This window comes from Rhipicephalus sanguineus, chromosome 2 (assembly GCF_013339695.2).
Source record: "Rhipicephalus sanguineus isolate Rsan-2018 chromosome 2, BIME_Rsan_1.4, whole genome shotgun sequence".
Lineage (NCBI taxonomy): Eukaryota > Metazoa > Arthropoda > Arachnida > Ixodida > Ixodidae > Rhipicephalus > Rhipicephalus sanguineus.
In genome coordinates, this window is record NC_051177.1 from 18171370 (window position 1) to 18192848 (window position 21479).

At 45.9% G+C, this 21479-nt stretch overlaps 1 protein-coding gene across 3 annotated transcripts in view; it reads left to right on the forward strand.

Annotated features, from left to right (window-relative positions):
• Positions 1 to 2055: 2055 nt before the first annotated feature.
• LOC119382472 (uncharacterized) overlaps positions 2056 to 21479 on the forward strand; it is a 161251-nt gene continuing 141827 nt past the window's right edge. Inside the window, exon 1 of one of the 3 annotated variants that reach the window (XM_049412210.1) lies at positions 2056 to 2346. In XM_049412210.1, the coding sequence (XP_049268167.1) occupies positions 2272 to 2346 (75 nt within the window). In that variant the 5' untranslated portion in view covers positions 2056 to 2271. The remainder of the gene's footprint in view (positions 2347 to 21479) is intronic. The other 2 variants (XM_049412209.1, XM_037650181.2) reach the window with 2 other exon arrangements.

Below are 21479 nucleotides of genomic sequence, written 5' to 3' on the forward strand. Positions count from 1 at the left end.
TAGCATCGGTCGCGCGATCTAGTCCAAAGCGACTGCTTTTGCCCAGTCGCTCGCTGTTATATTTTTCAGTCGCGCGACTGCAGCGTCTGAACCAATCGGATGCGCAGGAAATGGACGTCAGCTTATTTTACGGGGCAATGACAATGCGGGCAAACGCGAATTCTGTGTGGTGACGGTCACAAGTTGCACGCAGGTGTGGACATCGTTTGCCTGGACTTGCTTTTTGGTCGCCAGTCGCGAATAGGTCGCGCGACCGGTGCTAGTCGCAGGTGTGAACGAGCCTTATATCCGTTTACAATCTGCCTGAGGAGCAAATACGTTGCGAAGATGAAGAGTTTTTCACAACCGTGCTGCATCCCCTACGGTAAAGCCAAAGGGATATGCGGGATCATTCTTTATTAAAGAAAAAAAAACAAAACAAAATAGATCATTTTTTTTCTCTAGCAGGAATGAATTCAAGGAACAACTAGTGTTTTACTAACACGTCTTGTTCATCATCGTGTCTCTCAGACCAATATGAGACCCGCAATAAATCACGTCCCAACTGTCTCCAAAGTTTTCAGCTTTCCTGCATTTAGTCTATGTAAAAGACGCCTCAATAGCGGCAATAGGGCACACGGAGTTCACCAGTTCTCAGCTTTGCTTGAAAAAAGGAAAGAAAAAAAAAGGCACATCGTCTGTCGAATACGTACCAGCAGGAAGGTCGGCCAACGTTACATTGAAGCTCGACCTTTTCTCAAAACTGAAGCACGGATTCTGGAAATGCGAGGGAGGTGACCTGCAGCCGGATAACATAAAAACTACCGCCAGCATCTATGCACCTAAATGCTTTTAGTATTGCAATTTAGGCTGTGTTACTTACCTGCCTTCTATGTCCGACCAGCACATTGCGCCAAAGCGCGCGGGGCCACTTCACTAGTGTTGAGCAGAAATTGGGAGCTGATTGTGTTTCTGGGTGCGTCAGTGAAAAAGCCTCACAGCTAAACGGCTGTCGACTGGATCTTTGTCTATTCTTTACACGTAACAAGGTTCGGTGCCGCTTTCACTGTTCGCAGAAAGCAGATGACGATGGTGAAGAGCTGCAAATGTGCGATTTCTATCTCGGCTGAGGGCTTCGTCGCTTTCGATTTTCCCACGATGTAATTTCGGTGCCGTCTCGACGAGGCTCCACTTGAGCGTGTGAGACCTTTCTAGTAATCTTCCAGTGCATGATCTTGAAACTGAACACACTGCCATGCAGCTACGAAGATTGTTATGATGAGTACAATAACGACAAGGCCCAGCTTCGCTTGAAAATGAACTATATTTAGAGAATTATGAGTAAGTTGCGAGGAATTAAAGGCCTCTAAAAGAGTGTTGCAGCACTTACGTTCCGGAGTGTCAAATCTTCACGACTTTTCGCCGATTACATTGTCTTGTAGATAGCTTTTGTGAAATCTTATGGATGAAAGACCGCAAGTGGCGATTTTACAATTCAAGTAACATGTCAGTACTGGTATTCCACAATCGTATTCTGTAATAAGTCTCTTCCGCTAATCAAAATTATGCTATCTCAGGCTCCGACCAGCCGGAGATCCTTACCGTGAACGGAAGCTGGATCCGCAAGTGTTCTTGCTTTCCCCCGCATTGAAATATGGGCGCTTCGTTCTAGAATCGAACGCGCTACCTCGTGCTCAGCAGTAAAATGCCGCTGGGCCACGGATGCCCGAAAGCAACAAAAAACGTTCAGAGTGGTGGAACTTGAGCTTTTAAGAAACGCGTTTTAAAGCCGCTGCAAGGCAAACCTAGCAGGTGTAGGACAAGGAACTAGGGGAAGAACGAGCAGCATGAGGGAAGCGAAGGGGAGCGGATGAAGGCGCTTCCCTCACCGGTGGCATATTGTTCGCTCGCTCTAGTTCGTAGCGCCACCACTGAATCAAGACGCACTGCGCATGCGCAAATGAGGGGAAAGGGACAGAGGGAGCATCCCTTTACTCCTCCCCTCCTTTTATTTTTTCTGGGGAACCGGCGGCGGCTAGAGGCACTCGGAGTTTTGAGCTCACTGGAGTTTGCTCGATCCGCTCTGGCCGGCCGCTGTTTCGCCTCGCTCGACCGTCGCGCGTTTCCCTCTGTCGACGGACGCTCGTTTGGAGGGAGAGGAAACATGCGTCTCCGGTGGTTAAGCGTGGCCTGGCCTTGATGCCGACTGGCATGTCATCGAAAGATATTTGTGTTCGATTCGACGGTTCCACTTCTACTCATCGTCTTGTTTGACAGACACTGCGCTGGACAATGGCAATCCTAAAGTCGTGCTGCTGCTGGAAAACGCTGCGCAGTGGCAGCGTGGCATGCGGCGTCTACACGTTGGTGAGTACTTATCGCGTCAAAGTGAGAGTCTACGAAAAACGTTCATCCTCACGGTGCGTTGCCATTGCAGTTGCAAGGCGCGCTCATGCGACATTGATGAACGAACTGAATAACTAACGATTTGGCTATCGAACCTCTGACATTGCGCAGAATGCATCCACGTTTCTTTTTTGTTAGCGTTCCTCAAGTCCCGTTTAAGGAAATCTTCCGGCGCCCTACACTTTAGTTGTAGATCCAGCATTTGAATGGACGAATACTTGCCTATATTCTTATTTTCTCATTTCTTCATAACGCTTATGAATGTTCTCCATATTCATGTTCATTCGAAAATAAAATGTCATAAAGAAACCGGCGATGAAAATTTCCAAAATCTCCAGAATTGTTAAATAAATTAAATTACCAACAAATTGGTCACACAAATGTGTAAGCGAAATGAGTCTGCTCGAGCTCTCTTCCAGGCGTATGTACCACCGTGCCTTTCCTCTATACCTACTTCTCGTAAAAAAAAAAAAAAACGCAGTGTAACCGTACATGCGCTTCATTTCTTCTTGTTTTCTTTCACACCTCGTATATTTATTTTTCGTTTAATTTTTTCTGCGTGGTAATAGGCTGCAGCATACTTTCTCACGTATACATTTCCGCCTGTCCTGTGATGAATTATCCTCTTTCTTTTTCCAGAATATTTCACAGGGCGGCATTCTATATTGCGATAGCCATATTTCTAATGACTTTGAATATAACGAATGAACGTACCAAAATGTGTTCCTTCCGACGTTGCCAATTAGTATTATGCAAAATGGAGGAGGAGGTTAGATAGATAGATAGATAGATAGATAGATAGATAGATAGATAGATAGATAGATAGATAGATAGATAGATAGATAGATAGATAGATAGATAGATAGATAGATAGATAGATAGATAGATAGATAGATAGATAGATAGATAGATAGATAGATAGATAGATAGATAGATAGATAGATAGATAGATAGATAGATAGATAGATAGATAGATAGATAGATAGATAGATAGATAGATAGATAGATAGATAGATAGATAGATAGATAGATAGATAGATAGATAGATAGACGATATGTTGGAACCGGAGTAAGTCAAATGCTGATTATGAAGATAGGAGTATGCTTCAAATGGCGCATCCTTTTGTAAGACGCTTACGTATGTTCTTAAGGATGCCGCAGAACCAACTAGAAAAAGTAACGAAAAAATTCGAACGATTTTGTTTTTATACATAGCTTTGTAGACAAACTTTGAAAGATGTCATTTCGTCGGACATGTGTTTGGTGGGCAATTCTGGCGGAATGGTGATGTGACGATCGAAAATCTTTACGTGAAAAGAAACTACTTGGCCTCTCGGGATTTACTTTGAGCCTATTTGTACGTTTTACTTCCTTCTCGCCGGTCTGTTAAGTGTTCGTATAGATGACCAATGCCAAATGCAAATTTTGCAAATTTTTTCTCACCTTTGTGTCGGAGTCTTCATGCATCTACGAGAACTCGGATTTCGTGAACAGATGCTGACTACGCTTTTACATCGTGCCGATTAATTGTTTGAGCTGAGTGTGGGCGTTGAGATAAAAAGACTGCCTAGTAAAATGAAAAGAAGCTGTTCAACAAGCTCCTTTAGCGGATTTAAGCGACAGGGGATAGACAACGCATAGTCGCTGGATGGAATGGGTAGCTGGTCGACTAGAAAACTCAATGCAGCTTCCTTGGCTCAAAGTAGTAGAAGAAGAAGCGTTACATCGACGACGACGGTGACACAAAAGCAGACACATTGCTTCGCAGCTGCAGACGTCGCAAGCCGTAATTTTGTGCGAAAGCTACGCAGCGTTGGTGCCAGCCGCGCCAAACCGCAGGCGAAACTTGTTCGCGAAGATCCAGGCATTCCAAATTGTCAAATAGAACATTTCTTTGCAAGAATGAAGGCGGTTGCCTCTTTAAGAGAGCGACTGAGATGTAATGTCGACAGCCTGGGAACTCACTTGATAAGTTCATTAAGCATTTGAAAGTGCGTTGTCACTTAGAATAGGCTGACACCATGTTACGATGTGTAGGGCCTACCAATTGAGCAAGGTTTCCTACGCCTCAGCTTTATTGAAGTTATCACGCGAATAATCTGTTCGCACGCGCAATGAAATCAGGCTATCACCGAGCTTATCGTGCAAAAACTGCTTGGATGGCAAGCCAGCCAGGTTTAGGACAAGGAAGAGTGTGATGACGGTGAGACAATTAGCTTAGAGTTTGTGGCGGGATGTACCGACACTAGGTGATCGGACCGGCTTAGGAAACAATGCTAAATAACCATTACATCGCACATAGGAGTTTGCATGAGTCGTGGTACAAATGCATCAGTAGTAATGCCGTGAATTCTTCGCTTGGAGGGGGGGGGGGGGCGCTCTGATGCGAAGCAAGAACGCCAGGCCTGAGCGGAACAGCAGTCACAGCGAAAGCTGGAGGAGCTGCCTTTCTGGAGCCCATCGTAAACTCTCTTGGGGTGGCTACAACAAGTACAGCTGCAAGCTACCTACTACGCCATAAGTCATCATAATTATGCGAAGTAGGAAGTACCCACTGTGCCATTATCCATCATTCTGCGGAGAAGAGAGGTACCCGCTGCACATCACATTATGTGCTCTTTGTTAACGCATGCTCTGACTAATAACGATGAAGAATTATGGCTGAGCTATTTATAATTGATGGGAAGCTTTAAACCACATACTCGTTATGCACTTCGCTTTGTGTGACGCCTGGTCAGTGAGTGAATGAACTTTATTAAAAGTCCGGGCGAGGCGGGGGGAAGAGGGGATTAACCCGTCCCGTCCCACTCTCCGTCGATGATGATGGCGTCAGGTGACGGCTTGAAGCCCTTGGACCCGGGCGGCATCCTCGGCTTGCCGGACGGCCCAAAGTTGGTCGGTCAGCTTGTCGCTGGTGGGTGCCGCCTCCCAGCGGCAGCGACGCCGGTTGTTATTTTTTTCTTTACCACGCTATGTTACATCTGTTAACGCAAATCCTTTCCCGACGTGAAACCTGAAGAGGGTCTTTTTTCAAAGGAGTTTCAAGCACCGGTGTGGCTCTGTGGTAGAATACTCGACTGCCATGCAAGGGGCTTGGGTTCAAATCCCGCTCGTTCCTGGATTTCTTTTTTTTTTATTGTACGCGATAGCGGTTACGAGCGGCGGTGGCGGCGAAAAACTGCGCCACCAAAACCGGCTCTTGTTGGGATCTCATAACAGCTTTCGCTCTGAAATTTTGCCGAGTTTACGCCAAATGGGCCGAGGAGGTGCATCGGTACATGCGAGGTCGAGGGCTGACTTCTAATACTAAGGTATCTGTGTCTAACGTACGATTAATGCACGAGCTAGTATATTACCGGGCAGCGAACAAATGAGATCTTGCCACCCTGACTATGCCATTTGGGTCAGAGTTATTATCACCTAAAGGGGTAAGTACATCAGCCATGGCTGGGAAGAGGTAGCCTATCATGTCCTGGTTTGGATGGATGAACCAACTCCAGGATGAACCAACTCCAGTTGATCCTGGAGCTCGCCATTATTAGTTTTCTCCGAATGCCGATTATATATCCTCGATCTTTTTTAGGTCGTTTTGGTTTCAGATACTGAGAATGTCATGCATGGTTAAAAAAATAATTCGTGGGCCGCTAACACTCGGAAATTATTTGTCTATACTACTCACAATCAAGCATTCATTATGTTACAGCGCGAAAAGGACGAGAAAACTTTCTAAGGCACACATACGACAGGACACAGCGCTGACTATCAACTGAAACTTCTTTTTATTCCGGAAACGCGTTTATAAGGGGTAGGCCGAACCTGCGCGCCTGCGCACACTTAATCGCTACACACAGGAGTGAGTGAGTAAAAACTTTATTGGACATGTCCGGCGTCATTGGGTGGGGTGGGGCTACAAGCACCCCGGCCTAGGTGACGGCCTCGAGTCCTACGCAAGCCATATCCTGGTGCAGCATTACGTAGTTCTAGACGTAATTCTGTGGTTGAGGGCAGGATTGAGGTTCATTGGTTTGTTCAGTGTACGCTAGGTCACAGCAATACGTTATACGTTAGGTGTGCTTCGCATGCACGTCGTACAACTTTAGTTATATCTTTTCTAGTACCACCGGTAACTGTGATTACGTAGCAACCTTGCAGAAAGCACACAGACGCGACCGCACCCATTGAACTGAACTTGGCCCACTGCCCTGACAAGGAGAAATACGGGGTGAAATCAGCCATCGCGTTGCGTCGTCTTGCACTGAGGGTAAATCATCAGGTATACGTTTCGATGTTGTTATGGAGAGCAATTGTTGATTTTGGTTCTGGTAAGCCTATGTATTGAGGCCGGAACTCTTCATGCATCGAAATTCGGACCGCGCAAAACGCACCAAGAAGTTTGCTTTTCCTGACTATAGGTTGGCTCTTACTAACCTAAGGGGGCCTCTCCGCATGCATTTGGGAGAGTGGGCGGTGTGGTTAGGAAGACGCCGCGCGGAGAGAGTGGCTTTTTTTCGAGCTTGGTGGCGCAGGCCTCCGCCGCGTCATAAAGGGGACGCTCACAGCATCCATTCGTCCATCCAGAAACTATCGCTTGCCATCACGTGCTTTCTCCCATGACTGCTCGTCGTCGCGCCCGTCGCCCTCTTTGTGCGCGGTAGCCGTTCGCTTTTCCCCGACTCGCCCTTTGTTAACGCGATGGTTGGTTTTGGGACGTAAAACCCTATAACCTAGTGTTATTAACGCGATGACTGCCGCGAAACGGGAGAGCCTGCTGTTTTCCGCAAAGCTAGCGATAATCAATCCCGGCCGAGACGGCCGCATTTTCAATGGAGGCGAAAATGCCTGAGGCCCGTGTACTTAGATTTAGGCGCAGGTTAAAGAACTCCAGGTCGTCGAACTTTTCGGAGCCCTCCACTACGGCGTCTCTCATAATCATATCGTGGTTTTGGGACGTCAAACCCGAACAATTATTATTATTATTAGTGATAATCAACGCACTCGAACGCAGAGAAAAGTCCGACGTCGCCGCTGTGTACAGCATCCCAAGAAGCACGATGTTGAAGAACAAGACTGAGATTAGGGTCAAGGCGGGGACAGTCTGGAGGCTTCCGGCGCTCTGCAATCACGCACAGCTGCGTATAAAGATGTGGAGGCACCGTTTGCATCCATACCTTTGGCACTTTGAGCGTTTCTATCTATCTATCTATCTATCTAGTCGCCTACGTCTGGGTGCTGTCATGATCGCCTCCCTAACTTGGTGTAGACCAAAATTGGCATGGCAGGAGGTTGAGAGGATTTGACGAATATGAGTGTCCGGTCATGACATGAATAACGCGAAAATCCTGTCGCGTACGACGTCAAACCTTTTCATCTAGACACGTGTGGCACACACACATTTATCACGGGCCGCGGTGCACGGGTATGCGCCACAGGTGATTGACAGTTTACATCTACCCAGGAACGACGAGAAAGGGACATTGGTAATTTAAATGCGAGAGTGTTAAGAAAAACGGACATCGGCAGCGTTGACCCGACGAATGGAAAGAATAAAAATTAGGATCCCAGCAGGAATCGAACCCACGCATTCTGCGTGGCAATCAGGTATTCTACCACAGAGCCACGCCAGGTCTATAAACTGTTTTGGAAAAACAGCCTATGCAGGTGTAATGTCGGTGCAACGTCAATTGTGGTTGTGGTGCTGGCTATCTAATTTTACAAGAAAGCAATAAACACTACTCCTCGGATACAGGCGTCATATCAGATTAACGTCTGTGGTTCCAGTGTTGGCTCCGCTTTTATAGCAGTTTAATAAACATTACATTTGTATTCCTATGATTCAGCAAGCTATATTGAAGCATTGCTCTTCCCCGGAGGAATACATTAACGAAAGTTACCTATGATATTCACATGATTGCACCATAAAGTGCACTTAGTTTCGATAATACTGACGTATGTACTCTAACGTGAGGGCTGACGTTGCGTAGCACCATAAGTTACGCTTTAAACGCCAGCGTTGTCGACGTGCCTGGTAAGCTCACGATGTGCACACAGCTGCTACACTTACATAAACACGTCGATCCACCTCGTAACGCTTGGCTCAAAGCCATGAAATAGAGTATAGAAGTACTCGCTGACTGCTTCGCATGAAACCGATTCCCAGAAGGCGTGGGATCTGCCGAATTTTTTCTCGCGTATAACCCGCCCCAGCGTATAACCTGCACCCCAGCTACAAACCGCGGAAAATAAATAAAAAAGATAATATAAAAGATCCAGATAATTGCAGTGAAGCCGCCTTCCTTGCATTCATCGTGAAGCAGTGCCGTTGAGAAAACTTGCGCACCGAAAATACGATAATTTCCTTAAATGTTTTAGTAGAAATCTACGATATACCAAACTAATTCCAGCTTTTTAGCGAGTTAGACATATGCGGGTTCAACTGTACTCTGCTTTAGTACGGCAGGTCAGTAGCAAATCACGTTGGCAAGCAAACGTCAGCGAACGGCGATCCGCCACGGGTGAGCGTATTCGGAAGTGCGTTCGCATTCCTACTGCTGGCTGCAAGGCACTGCTGAGAGATAGTATGGACAAGCCTCACTGTAGCATTCTTGTAAACGTATGCTGATGGCTACAGCGCCGAAAAATGTGTGGCATCAACAAACTAGAGGATTTCGGGGAGACGACGAGGAGACGCAGGTGTGAGCGGGTCTGGACAGACACGGACAAAAACGACGACACATTCGCGAGTGAAAGTTTAATGAATGAGGAGGAGGTTGTTACGGGTTTTCGGTTTAGGATTTTACTTGGGGTCTCTACTTCCGTCCTTTATACGTGTATGTTAATGGCGCAAAATTTATGTCGTGAAAAGGGGAGTTAAGCGCCAATGTCTTCACTGCCTGTCACTCCCCTTTTCACTACATGCGTTTCGCGCCAGTGGCGAACATGTTGCACAGTATATCCAAGCACCCATTTGGCCAGGGAGAAGTTCTTTCGGAGTATCCTATGTATACTCTACTTCCACAGCCTAAACATCCGAGGCAATAGTTGTGCCAGAAGTGATTGCCGACGTCATCAGTTTAGTCAGCTTAGTTTTCGGTAAATTCCAACTGGGCGCGTTGCAATAATCTTTTTTCTGTAACGCTCTCCCGTAAGAAATGCACTTCCGTTTGGATGCCAAATTCGATAAGTGAATTCTCGACCAGCAATTCCTATAAAGGATTTCAAGCACTTCTATTCTCATGGTTTCATATAGATTTGTTGAACCCTGAAACTCTACCTTCAGATGATGCATGACCTTACCTCCAGCGAAGCGTATAGCTCGGCATGTTTTGCTTGCTTGTACCTGTCACGTTGTCAAAGATGAATTCGTGGGCCAAAAAAAAGAAACTAACGGTTCGATTTCGTGTGGAGGTAGTATATATTCGTACGTGTGGCGAGCTTCTGAGAAAGCAAGCAAGTGTTCTGCAGTCTCGTGACCGAGTGTGTTCTCAGGAGCGTATCTTTCGCAGCATATTATTCGCAAAATAAATATAAATGTTCCGTTGGAACCTTTTACATTTCAATTTGGCTCGGTGAATGCACACGCCTCATGGCAGCTGGATGCCCGAAATATCGTTTCTACTAATCCGACAGTTGCAGTGATAGCGCACAGCAACTATTCGAAGGCAAAGATTAGTACTGAGAGCTCGCACGATCGCAGAATCTCATTTTGTGGGAACACCTACACTAGTCTCTTTATAGTTCGGACGATAAATATTTCTCAAAACATGAAATTCGATCCGCGTGAGGCTTCCTTTCAATTCGCATAAATGTTTCACGAATGCGCCGTTTTGAATTTTAATACCATTTTCCTAACACACATCGTGGATGTGCGCCAACGATATTGTTCTGCGCGAAAATCTAGTGGAATTTCGCAGCGTTTTCTCGATAGTAATATATTTGTTTGTTTTTTGGAAGATCTACGCTTTAATCTTTGTCTTGCTGTGTAACAACGATGGGCATGCCTCCCGTGGAGATGTTGAAATTAGGTGCGTAAATATATTATACACGCGACGGTCACAACGCCATTAGACTTCACTAATGATGTTAATTAACAACGTTTTCTGTTTTCTTTTACTGCAATTAGCATTTTTTGGGGACCTGAGGGACGTTTTGCTCTGCCGGTGTCTGCCCAACATCTTTCACGGCGCTGATTTAATTAATACATGTACGGCGCAAACGGTGGTGCGACGTGGGCTCCTTCAACTGAGCTTTATATGTTAATATAGACGCCCATGCAATCTCGCCGTAGTTCATTCGATGTGGGCTATAGCGACCTTCAAGCACACAGTGCCATCTGCACGAAAGTGCCGATGGCACTGTGCTGCTGTTAGGAAAGCCTGTTTAGTGAAGCATTCTTTGTGGTGTCCCAAAGTGCAGACGCTGGCGCGTGCGATTCTGTTAATGCGATTAGCATTCCGAATTTACTGTACCCAATGCAGATTGTGAATAAAACCGGCTTCAACTATACAGTGCACCATTAAAGTTCTTCAATGGCAATCGTAGTAAACTCGATATTCGGTTCTGTCTATCTGTTTCTTTTTGCTATATGACACTGTGTGAATTACTTCGTTTTATGCAATATCAGCGTTACTAAACGGCATCAGTGTTATACAAATCCAAGCGCTGTCTGTAATAACAGGCGGCGAAAATACGGGTATTAACGTCTGATTTTCTCTTAACGCTAGGAATACGCAAGAAAAGCGGCCTATTTGATTAGTACTTGGCGCTACGTTACACAGTGGTATTTGAAAATATGTATTTCTTAAAAAAATTGATTTGTTCTGATATCTTGCAATTATATAAGAATTCATTATTTCTTTATAAAGGCGATATTATCATTCCTGTAATTGGTCTGTTTAATTTCTTTATTGTTGAAATAGAAGGCCTAGAACTGGAAGGCCGCTGCGCTTCGACAGCGGAGAAATACAGCAACGCTTGTGTGCTTAGACTTGGGTGCACATTAAAGAATTCCAGCTGGTCAGAATTCATCCAGAGTCCTCTACTATACGCCGTGTGTCATAATCACAACCTACTTTTGGCACGTACTCGCGCATACAAAGAAAGACAGCAGACCTGAATTTCAGCATTAGCACGATAGTAATAATATTTGTCCTTGGCAGTTCTTTGTTTCAATTTTGCGGCGCAAAACATTATGATCACTTTTACTTTCGAGCGTGTATACTTCCATATTTTCTAATATGCGCATCTTTCATTTGCCCTCTCTTTATCTACATCGCCCTGGACCTGTGGTTACCCCGATGTCTCGGATTGCATTGTTTTGTGTGGGTACAAGGACATCTTGCGAATTTTATAGGGCGAGTACACTAGTAGTCATTTGATAAATAATTGTATTATTATTTGGCAATTGAATTGTGCTATTTGGTGAAGTGAAGCGCAATAGACACGACAAAACAATTCCAGACACACGACACAAGCGCTGACAACTGTGTACGTTTATTGGAAAACGTCGCCGCAGCTTGGCAATATTCGCACGCGCACAAGACCTCCAGGAAACAGTAACGAGAATAGAGGCAGGCGCGAAAAATCCCGTGACAACATTGTATTGTGAAATGTATTCACAAGAAGGCATTGGAAATGAGAAGCGTACATACACAGTTACCCGCGCAGAAATGGCAAAAAATAGAGAGAGAAAAAGAATCATAAAAAAAAGAACAGAAGTGAAAAGAACCAGCTTAACTGTGGCTATCCATGTTTAAAGGAGCTTCTTTGTTTAAAAGCGAAACTAAATCCACGCTAACGCACACGTCAGCTCCACAATTCTCCATTAAACCGGCTTATAAAATCTCGCGTCCTAATTAGTGTCTCCAGGGCTAATATTTTCCAATAAACTTCGCTTTCTTTTTCTTTTCTTTTTTTTTTTTGTAACGCGTCTATCCCTCTTCATTTTACCAAATATGCATCACCAACAGGCCCAAAAATTCTGCTCGTCTCAACTGACATTATTGTTCAGTTTCATTGTTCTTACTTTCACCTTTATGTTTATGTTTATGTTTATGTTTATGTTGTTGTTTTTTTCGTTTTGTAGGCTGCCTACGCCTTTCGTCCTTGAGGCCCCTACCAGTGCTTGCAGCAGATTAGAAATAAGTGAAAGTATGTTTCAGGAATAAAAAAAAACGCCAGGCCTGCGCGGAAAGCGCAGCACAGTCACAGCGAAAGCTGGAAGAGCGGCATTTCTAGAGCCCGTTATAAACTCTCTTGTGGCTACTAATACAAGTACATTAGCAACGTACCCACTACGCCACAAATAATAATTTTTGTGAAGTTGGGAAGCACCCACTAGGACATTAGTAGTCATTCTGCGGAGAAGAGCGGTACCATCTGTAAGGCATTTTGTGCACTTTGTTGATGCGCCGGTTGATGACGATGAAGAATTATGGGTGAGCCCTTTGTAATGGGTTGGAAGCTTTAAACGACCCACTAGTTATGTAATTCATATTGTGTGACGCCCGGTCGTTATTTAACTGTCCCACCACGCTTTATAACATACGTTAACCGGAGAAACGGAGAGAGAGAGAGAGAGAGGGGGGGAATTTACTTTATTGAGACCCTGAGAAAATTGATCATGGGAGCTTTATGGGCTTCCTTGGCAACCAAGAGATAAAGGCGCTTGCGAGGAACCTACTACGTTATAAATCATCATAATTTTTGTGAAGTAGGGAATCAGCCACTATGCAATTTTTCGTCATTCTGCGGAGAACCGTGGTATCTGCTAAACACCTGTAAGGCATTATGTGCACTTTGTTGATGCTGTGGCTGATGACGATGAAGAATTATCGTAGAGGCCTTTGTAATGGGTTGGAAGCACTCAACAACCCACTCGTTGCGCAATTTGCATTGTGTGACGCCCGGTTACAGAATTCGCGTTTGTGTGACGCCTGGTTGTTATTTTACTCTTCTACCACACTACATTACATATGTTAATGTGGTTACTTCCCGACATGAAGCCTGTATAGGGTCTTTTTGCAACGCAGTTTCAAGCACCGGCATGGCTCTGAGGTAGAATACTGGGCTCCCACGCAGAGGGACCAGGTTCGAACCTCGTTCCATCCCGGATATTTTTTCTTATTTTAATCTTTTTTTTTAAATTTCGCGCGATAGTGGTTACGGGCACCTGCGGCGGCGGCGGACAACTACGGCGCCAAAAACGGCTATTGTTGTGATCTCATAACAGCTTTCGCTGTAAAAATCCGGCGTTCGGTGGCGTCTTGAACACCAATGGCACCATAGAGTTTCATACAATAACCTAGAGGGGAAACTGGCGCTGCGATCGTTCAACCACCGTGGGAGTGATGAGAAGTACAGGCATCAGATTGGATAACGTTCGCTAGCGAACTGTCTACGGATCTTTTTCAACAGTTTCAGTTTCGTTCTTCGCGAGGCGTGGGTAGAGGGGTGCGTTGCGAAGCACTCAAGCAGTGCCTTTGTTGTTCAAGAGGCTGAAGACCGCTAGGTCTCTTGGTTTGCTGCGACGTTGCCGCCTTACAGGTTGTATTTGACAGTTTTAGCAAAGCGTTGTGAACTCACCGCTGCGCATAGATGTAGCGTCCCATTCCAGTGCAGGAAATTGCATAGAGTGCACTTTTTTATATAAGCGCGTCTTGCCAAAACTCGTTCAAATCGGCTGCAAAACGACGACGAAGCTAAGTAGACGCACCGTCACGTTCCTCTGACTCGACTTCACAACAGAACGAGGTATGCGTTGGGGACTTGGACAGACGCACCTGGCATCGCAGCATTCAATACAGTACTGTTATTTCCATAAATAGATAATGCGTACTTTCGAGGAAAAAACAAGCGTTTTGTTTTAAGTGTTGTAAAAAAATAATTCATTATATCGTGATGCCAGATCTGGAACACAATTGCAGAGCAATGCATACCCTGGTGGTTGAATTTGTCCAGGTTTCACCTCCATTTAGCGGTCACGCAAACTTTTTGCAATAAGTTTTACGCACAAAAAGATCAAGCAAGTTTTAATTGGAAATAACTTCATATCACATTATTAATGAGAACTAACAGACAATAATGCCAAGGAAAGTATAGGGGATGTTATTAGTAGTAAATGTAAGGTAAATGTGAAGAAAGAAAAGTGGACGAAAAGATAACTTGCCGCGGGCAGGGGCCGAACCTGTGACCTTCGAATAACGCGTTCGATGCTCTACCAACTGAGCTATCACATTGTTCATATCACATTGTTTTATATTCGGCAAACGAGCGTCGCGAATCTCAAGAACCTAATCCATCCGAAGCAGATCCGAAGGTTGTACTTCCCATCATTCCCACGGTGGTTGAAGCGCCGCTCAAGGAGCCCGCATGGACACTAGCGCCAGATTCCCCTCTAGGTATTATAGTATGAAACTGTATGAATGACACCAAAAGTCACGTGACCAAGTAATGACGTCATGTGATGACGCCACTCGTTCACGTCTTCAGGCTGACATTGTCGTTTGGTCAAAGGCAGCCGATCCAGGAGATAGTGATCCAGGAGATAGTGCAGATAGTGCCTTAAGACATTTTCGGGGAATCTAAAGGAGCACTGGCACGATTTTGGGGCACCGCAAAGGGGACATTCTTCGTTTCCTTGGTATGCAGTGTTAAAGCTTTCCACAAAGCGGAGCCGGACAACACGTGTAAAATATTTTACTTTGATTTTAAAGTTTTCGTCTCCCAGTATTTGCAAGCCAGCCGCACAGCAATGGACATTATCGCGACGAGTCAACACAGTTCACTGGGTTTGCGAACTCTGCGTCCTGAATGCAACCTAAACCGTAGAAATCGCTGTCGGAGTCGTTGGACGACGATTCGCTCATCGGTTAGTTACATGCACCACGTGCGACTATCAGCAGATGAGAGAGCTGCTGCTAGTACGTCGCGTGTTGCTGTCTCCCCGTGATGTCAGACTGCGTTTATACGTCACTGCTAAACCGCCCCATCGATATTGAAACCGAAATTGTTTTTTTTTTAAGGTAGCGGTATTAAATGTATTATATTCAATGTATTTCCGTGCACCACGATACTCTTTTTCGGGTTCTCGACACCAGCCTTTTTACTTAGAGCGGCGATCCGAAAATATTTTCGTGTCAGTGCTCCTCTAACACGGAACGGTTATATGGTACGGTATTACCGCCACTGCTGAAAGACCTGACTAACGCCTCGCCATATATCGCATGATAAAGCGGCATGTCGCACTCCTGTTGCTCAAGTGATTACGCGCTTCGTGCGAAGTGGGAAGAAGGAAACGCGACACTGACCTTATTTCGGGTCGCACTCATTTCACGCGTAACACAGGAATTGGACTGATAGCGGTGCATGCCGCGTGTGGACGACTGAGGTATAAACTGAACGTTAACAACATGACGTTAGTTATTTCTGTTCACATGACCCTTTCGATGTGCGAGCTATAGACGTTTATAAATAATCCTTTCAGCTTTCTATAAGGAGCATGGGCCGTATAAATTGTACTTAAGAGTGTCATTATCGTCATTATATAGTTCATTTAGGTGATGAACTCCTTGGCTTTTCTTGCAAACAATCTGTAGTGATGCAATGTGGACATTATGGGCTTTAGTTTTTTCGGGTGCTCGCCATAGAAAAGAAACGCATGCATTCCATTTTTTTTAAAGAAAGACATCTTTAGCCATGCAACCAGTGCGCTGTAATCAGTGTGGTGTGACTGATGTTGTAAAGCTTTCTTGCATCACCCAACACGATTTCGCGTTTGTAAAATTTTAACAAACCAGCCTGTATTAAAGCTATGTTGACTGACCAAGTGTAGCACCTCTGTTCTACTTAGTGAAACAATGCATCACGACATAAAAGTGTGCATATAACGTGGGCTTTTTGGCGCCGCCTGAAGCACTTCGTAATGGTATAGCACGTGATGTTGAGTCATCCCCGGGATTTCGGGACATGTACATGTCGCGCCATGTCTCGGCGGTGGCCGGGAGCCCCACCGTAACTGAATGGGAAGCACACACACAAAAAACATTATCTCACGAACGAAATATGATATTGAAAACTACTCTCGGTTTCAGATACTAGGGAACATTTTAGGCATAATTCTAATAGCATGCCACAAATCTCAATTTAGACCCATTTTGGACTCTTTCAACTTCGATTGCAAAGCTCAGAGAAGAGGTTTCGAAAACGACTCCCTGTTTTAGGTTGGCTGAGAACCGCTTTTTCAACTGACGTGCTGCTTTATTGTGCAGCTTTGCTGTGTAGCATGTAACTTCCTCGGTCGTTTTTCTCGGCCTTATTCTTGTTGTTTCCAACGCCCACATCTGCTCCTACATTGTATCGGGGTGTGTCGGAACAACTCGCGGTGCTGAAAAAAGTTTTTGAATGCTCGGGAGCGTGTGCGGAAGAGCGAGACGAAGAGGGTGCTTAAATGCCTCAAGGAGTCCGCCTCGTCACTGGCGCAGGCAGCGCGCGCGCAATTTTAGCTTCTGTAGTGGCACCTTGTGGCAGCTTCCTCAACTACGTCGATATCCCCAATTCCTGGCCATGAGCCTATTTAAATTTTTGAGCTGTCGTATATTTGACCTACTCCTTTCTCGAAAACTGTTGTTGTTGTTAACACGTCTTTTTTCACACGTGTCCTTGGAGGGGTGCGGTGAATGTATAGGGGGAAAGACGGGATAAAAAAAAAATTAGAAATGTGGGGGGTACAGGAAAAAGCAGCCTTAATGAGCGAGTTGACGTTCTGGCTGTCACGCCCGAGACGGAGCCTGGTGCCAATGGCTGGGGCCTTGGGATCGTCCAGGCACTCGAGCAGCGACCCTCTTTGGCGGTGGCGGCGGTGGTGCTGCGCCCGGGTTGTGCCCGGGTTGTGCCCAGGCCTGGAATGAAGTTGGACGCCATTCTGGTGGGATTGTGGCAATGGCCCGTTGCCGGGCTCCAGAGTACAGCGGGCAGTCCCAGATGAGGTGCTGTAGGTCCGCTCGGGTGTTGCAGTGGCTGCAGATGCCAATGTTCGGGGTTCCCAGGTCACGACAGCCTTGATTCCCGCGAAAACGCTGCACGATGAAGGAGGTATAAGAAGGGTTCCGGTATGTACCTGCCGCAGCAGTACTTGTTGCCGGCGGGTATCAGCGCTCGGAGGAAGGTGAGGTATGTCCAATGGGTTGGATATTTCGAGGAGATAGCTGCGCCGGTCGCGCTTTGCTTGGGCTATTGCTTCCATGGGATCGTACCAATCACTGTGTGCTTCAATTTCTTCTGGTGCGTTGCACAATATATATATCCGAGTGGTTTCGACTGCGCGGATAGTAGCATTGCGCGCGCTAGTCGTCCTCCAAGACTGGAGAAAATTGAAGGCATTGAGCACGCTATTTATGCCGACGATCAAACTTCGGAAACTGCGTGCGTGCCACTATGGGAATGCATCACCTGTTTTAGGAGAACTTCACATAAAGGTTAAAAGGTGGCGCTAGTAATTAAAGTTGAAAGTTGGTGTCTCACGTAAAGTGCCTCCGTTTCTGCTCTAGCAGACGTCTTCACAGAATGCTGCCGTTGAACTGCAGGAGCTTTGATGGCATTGACACGTGCTCTTCATGTATTCGCCTCTCCTCGTCAGCATTTCCTCAACAGTCTTCAAACATATTTTGTGCCATCGCGACGACATGAGGTAAGCGTCTTACAGTAGGGATTATGAAATTTGTATTTCGGTATTGCTTACAAACGTCGTAGTGCATGAATACGAAATAGTGTACTGCGGGACGCATAACCATTGTATGACGTGCCACATAGAACGAAAATAAACATCAATTATACGCATCTCATTTAGTTTGATAATAATAACGCTCAATGAAAGCTACTTTGTCTTGTAGATTCCAACTTAATCGCTACGTCTGCACAGGTAAAAAAAAACACGGTTGATCCCTCCGTCATAGGAATCGGAATAACACGAAAGTAAAGCGTGCCCTTACAGAAGTAACTGAATGCGCACTGTACAGTGATATAAGAGAGTTTGCACAATGTATATTGATGTCTGGCAGCTATAGCACCGTTTAACGTGTATGAACCCACTTTGATGATTAGTGGTACATCTCCATCCCGACGACTAACGTCCATGTTAAATGATTAAACAAACCCTTGTGGTAGCTGTATTAGTTAACGGTGAAAGCGTGATCAGAAAACGAGGTGTGATAGCTAGAAGAGCGTCGCATATTGGACGCAGAACTTGGTCACCATCCCGCGGCATATTGAAATGTGATTGAACACCACGGCCGGACTAGAGGGAAACGCAAAGCGCGTCCTGCCGCCCCGGTAGCCCGGCCGCGATTTTTCTCGGGGCGAGCGCGTGTGCATGGAACGCGGTGTTACAGCAAGGTGAGGCAGGCGCGCGTCGCAGAGCTATGTTTGGTTTGTATTAGCGTTATGCTATGAACGAGGCCGACGCTTTTACGTCGCTTGGGCAAAGGTCGCCACCTCGCGGTGTGTTAAGGCATTGACAAAATTCAACTTCTATTGAAAACGCGCCGAATGGGACGGACGCGTAACGCGTTGCAGGTGCTAGTCGCGGAGGCCACAGCAATGACGAATTACTTTACCTTACCACTACCAGAGGTCAACACCGTGGTCAACACCACCCCGCCGACCGGGAGAATGGTAGATATAAAAGGCGCGTTCGTAAAGCCTCCAGAGTCTGTGAGCGTGGCGCAATCAATAAAGAAAAAAAAAAGTGAGCGTGGCGCAGTGGATAGCGCGCCCGGCATCTGTTGTTGCGGACCGAGCGGTCGTGGGTTCGATGCCCGTTGACAGTACCTTTTTTTCTTTGCCATCTGATTGTGTATATTTTTACCACGTCATTTCCGTGACGGAAATACGTCACTGAAGTCTTGGTGGACCCCGGCATAAAACACTTTCGTGTTAAAAAGATATTTTTGATCTTCATCTCGCCATATTCACTTGCTCTTTCCGGAACAAGCCGATATGCAACAAATAAATATTACTTATGAAGTATAGCTAGAAAGGTTCAGTATGTCGACATGTTTGCACAGCTCAAACTGAACGAGGACAGAGGAGAGGACACAACACAGCGCCTGTGTTGTGTCCTCTGTTCCGTCCTCGTTCAATTTGCGCTGTGCAAACATGTTGACATTGAATCGCCAACTAGCCCGAGCTACCATTCTACCTTTGTATGTGCACTCCAAGTGGCAAAATAGCGAGATGTCGCGATTCAAAAGAGAAAGCAGCTGAGGAAGTCCTTAAACGATCGGTGCACCGCTGTCAGTCACGTGACTCGCATATTTAGTGGACAGAAATTAACGACTCTCGCTGTCTTGCGCCACTCAACGCTACATTAAAAGGCTTCTGCTCCGACGAGCAGCCGTTGAGGCTCTGCACGAAAGGCTTCGGCGAGGTCCCAAGGCTGAAGAACGTCGTTACTACGGCGGAATCGATAGCCCATTAGCAGGGCCCCAATATGCCATCGATTCAAATTTAGTCGCGCTTGTTATTCATGCTTGACATGACCCGCAGGATAGCTGGTGGCAGCTGCGAGTTCGGCTGCAAGACGGCGCCGAAGTGCTCAGCTGTTAAGGCTTGGCCCCGGCGATGCCTCAAAAAAAAAAAAAATGCTGTACTCTTCACCCATTTCTGTTCTCGCTTCTTGTCAGTCGGAGTAGCAGGAAATTTGCGAACATTTTTAGCTTCGACGCTTCTATGTCGTCGACTCTCTTTTACTTATGCAGCTTGCGATACATTATTGTCGCAGAAGAGACGATAAAGTGTCGCGCATACTTCGGTAACGAAAGAAAAAGTCGCGTCACGAAGAGCAAGTTGGGTGTATAAAGAATGCTTAGCCCAACTAGCCGCGTCGATGTTCAGTTTCGTCGGCTGCGTTATTTCCTAGATATAGCGACGCGGAATGGTTGCATTTATTTCTTTTAGCAGAAAAATATTTCGAGAACAGACAACACAGACGCGTGAAATCACCCAGGCGCCATGAACACCATAGATTGTATTTTAGAGACACATCTGTGCTACATAGGCGACGACACTCTCCGTTATCTATATAACATCTGTAGTGGTGAGAAACTACTGAAAATAAATCAATAAGTGCAGTATCGAATGCTTTCCTGAAGCGATGAAGCAGAATTGCGCTGCAGTAGTGTTATGCCCATCGTAGAGAAGATAGAGACAGAGGGAAGGGTAAAGGAAAATCATCCGCAAAAGGCGCTCCTCACGAACAAGGTCCGTATGTCCGGTACGTTCTATTCGATCGGGACTTAAGAAACAAAATTCAAAGGGATGCCGAGACTGGATAACCAACACGAAAGAGGCCAACTCTTCTGCATGCGTGAGCGGAAGAACTTGACGGAGCATCCGCTGTAAAACAAACGAGCCGCTATTTTTATTGTCTCCCGGGGAGATGCAGTAATTCGAAGCGATCGCTCGCTCGACTTTCGCAGTCCACGTAGTCTTAGATTTCAATTGCGAACACGAAGACAAAGCGTTTCGGCACGAAAGCGCCTCCGCTGCTGCCTTTCTTCGTCGCTTTTCGCTGAAATATTTCCGATGCTTGTGCGAGCGCAGGTACGAGTACATAGAGCTTCCCTCCGACCGACGCCCCAAGCGCTGCGATGCTAGATACCATCTCTTTGATGCAGCCGGGCAACCGTAATAACACACGTGTACAAGGAACACAGGGCTCACAGTTGCGATAAAAATGCATTTTTTTTTCTTTCGTATACGTACACATCGGCGCAGCTTCAACTTGCTCAAGATATTTAAATGTATGCTCTTGCAACGTCGAATCGCTTAATTCTGTCCGAAGGTTGGCGACAACAGAAAGGGGGTAAACGTAAAGTGGAGGCCTGTGCGAGCTTTGAACGACTCCTGAGCGAAGGTTGTTGTAAGCTTTCGGCTCTGAGATCACGATCAAATGTAGGAGAGTGCTGCACCAAGGCTGCTCTTTTATGGGACGTTAACCAAAAAATGCGGGGGTGCACGAATAAATGGCTTTTTACTATACAAGCACTATAAAATTAGATTTGTGAAAGTTAGGAGGCCTTGCGAAATCTAGGTAACAATCT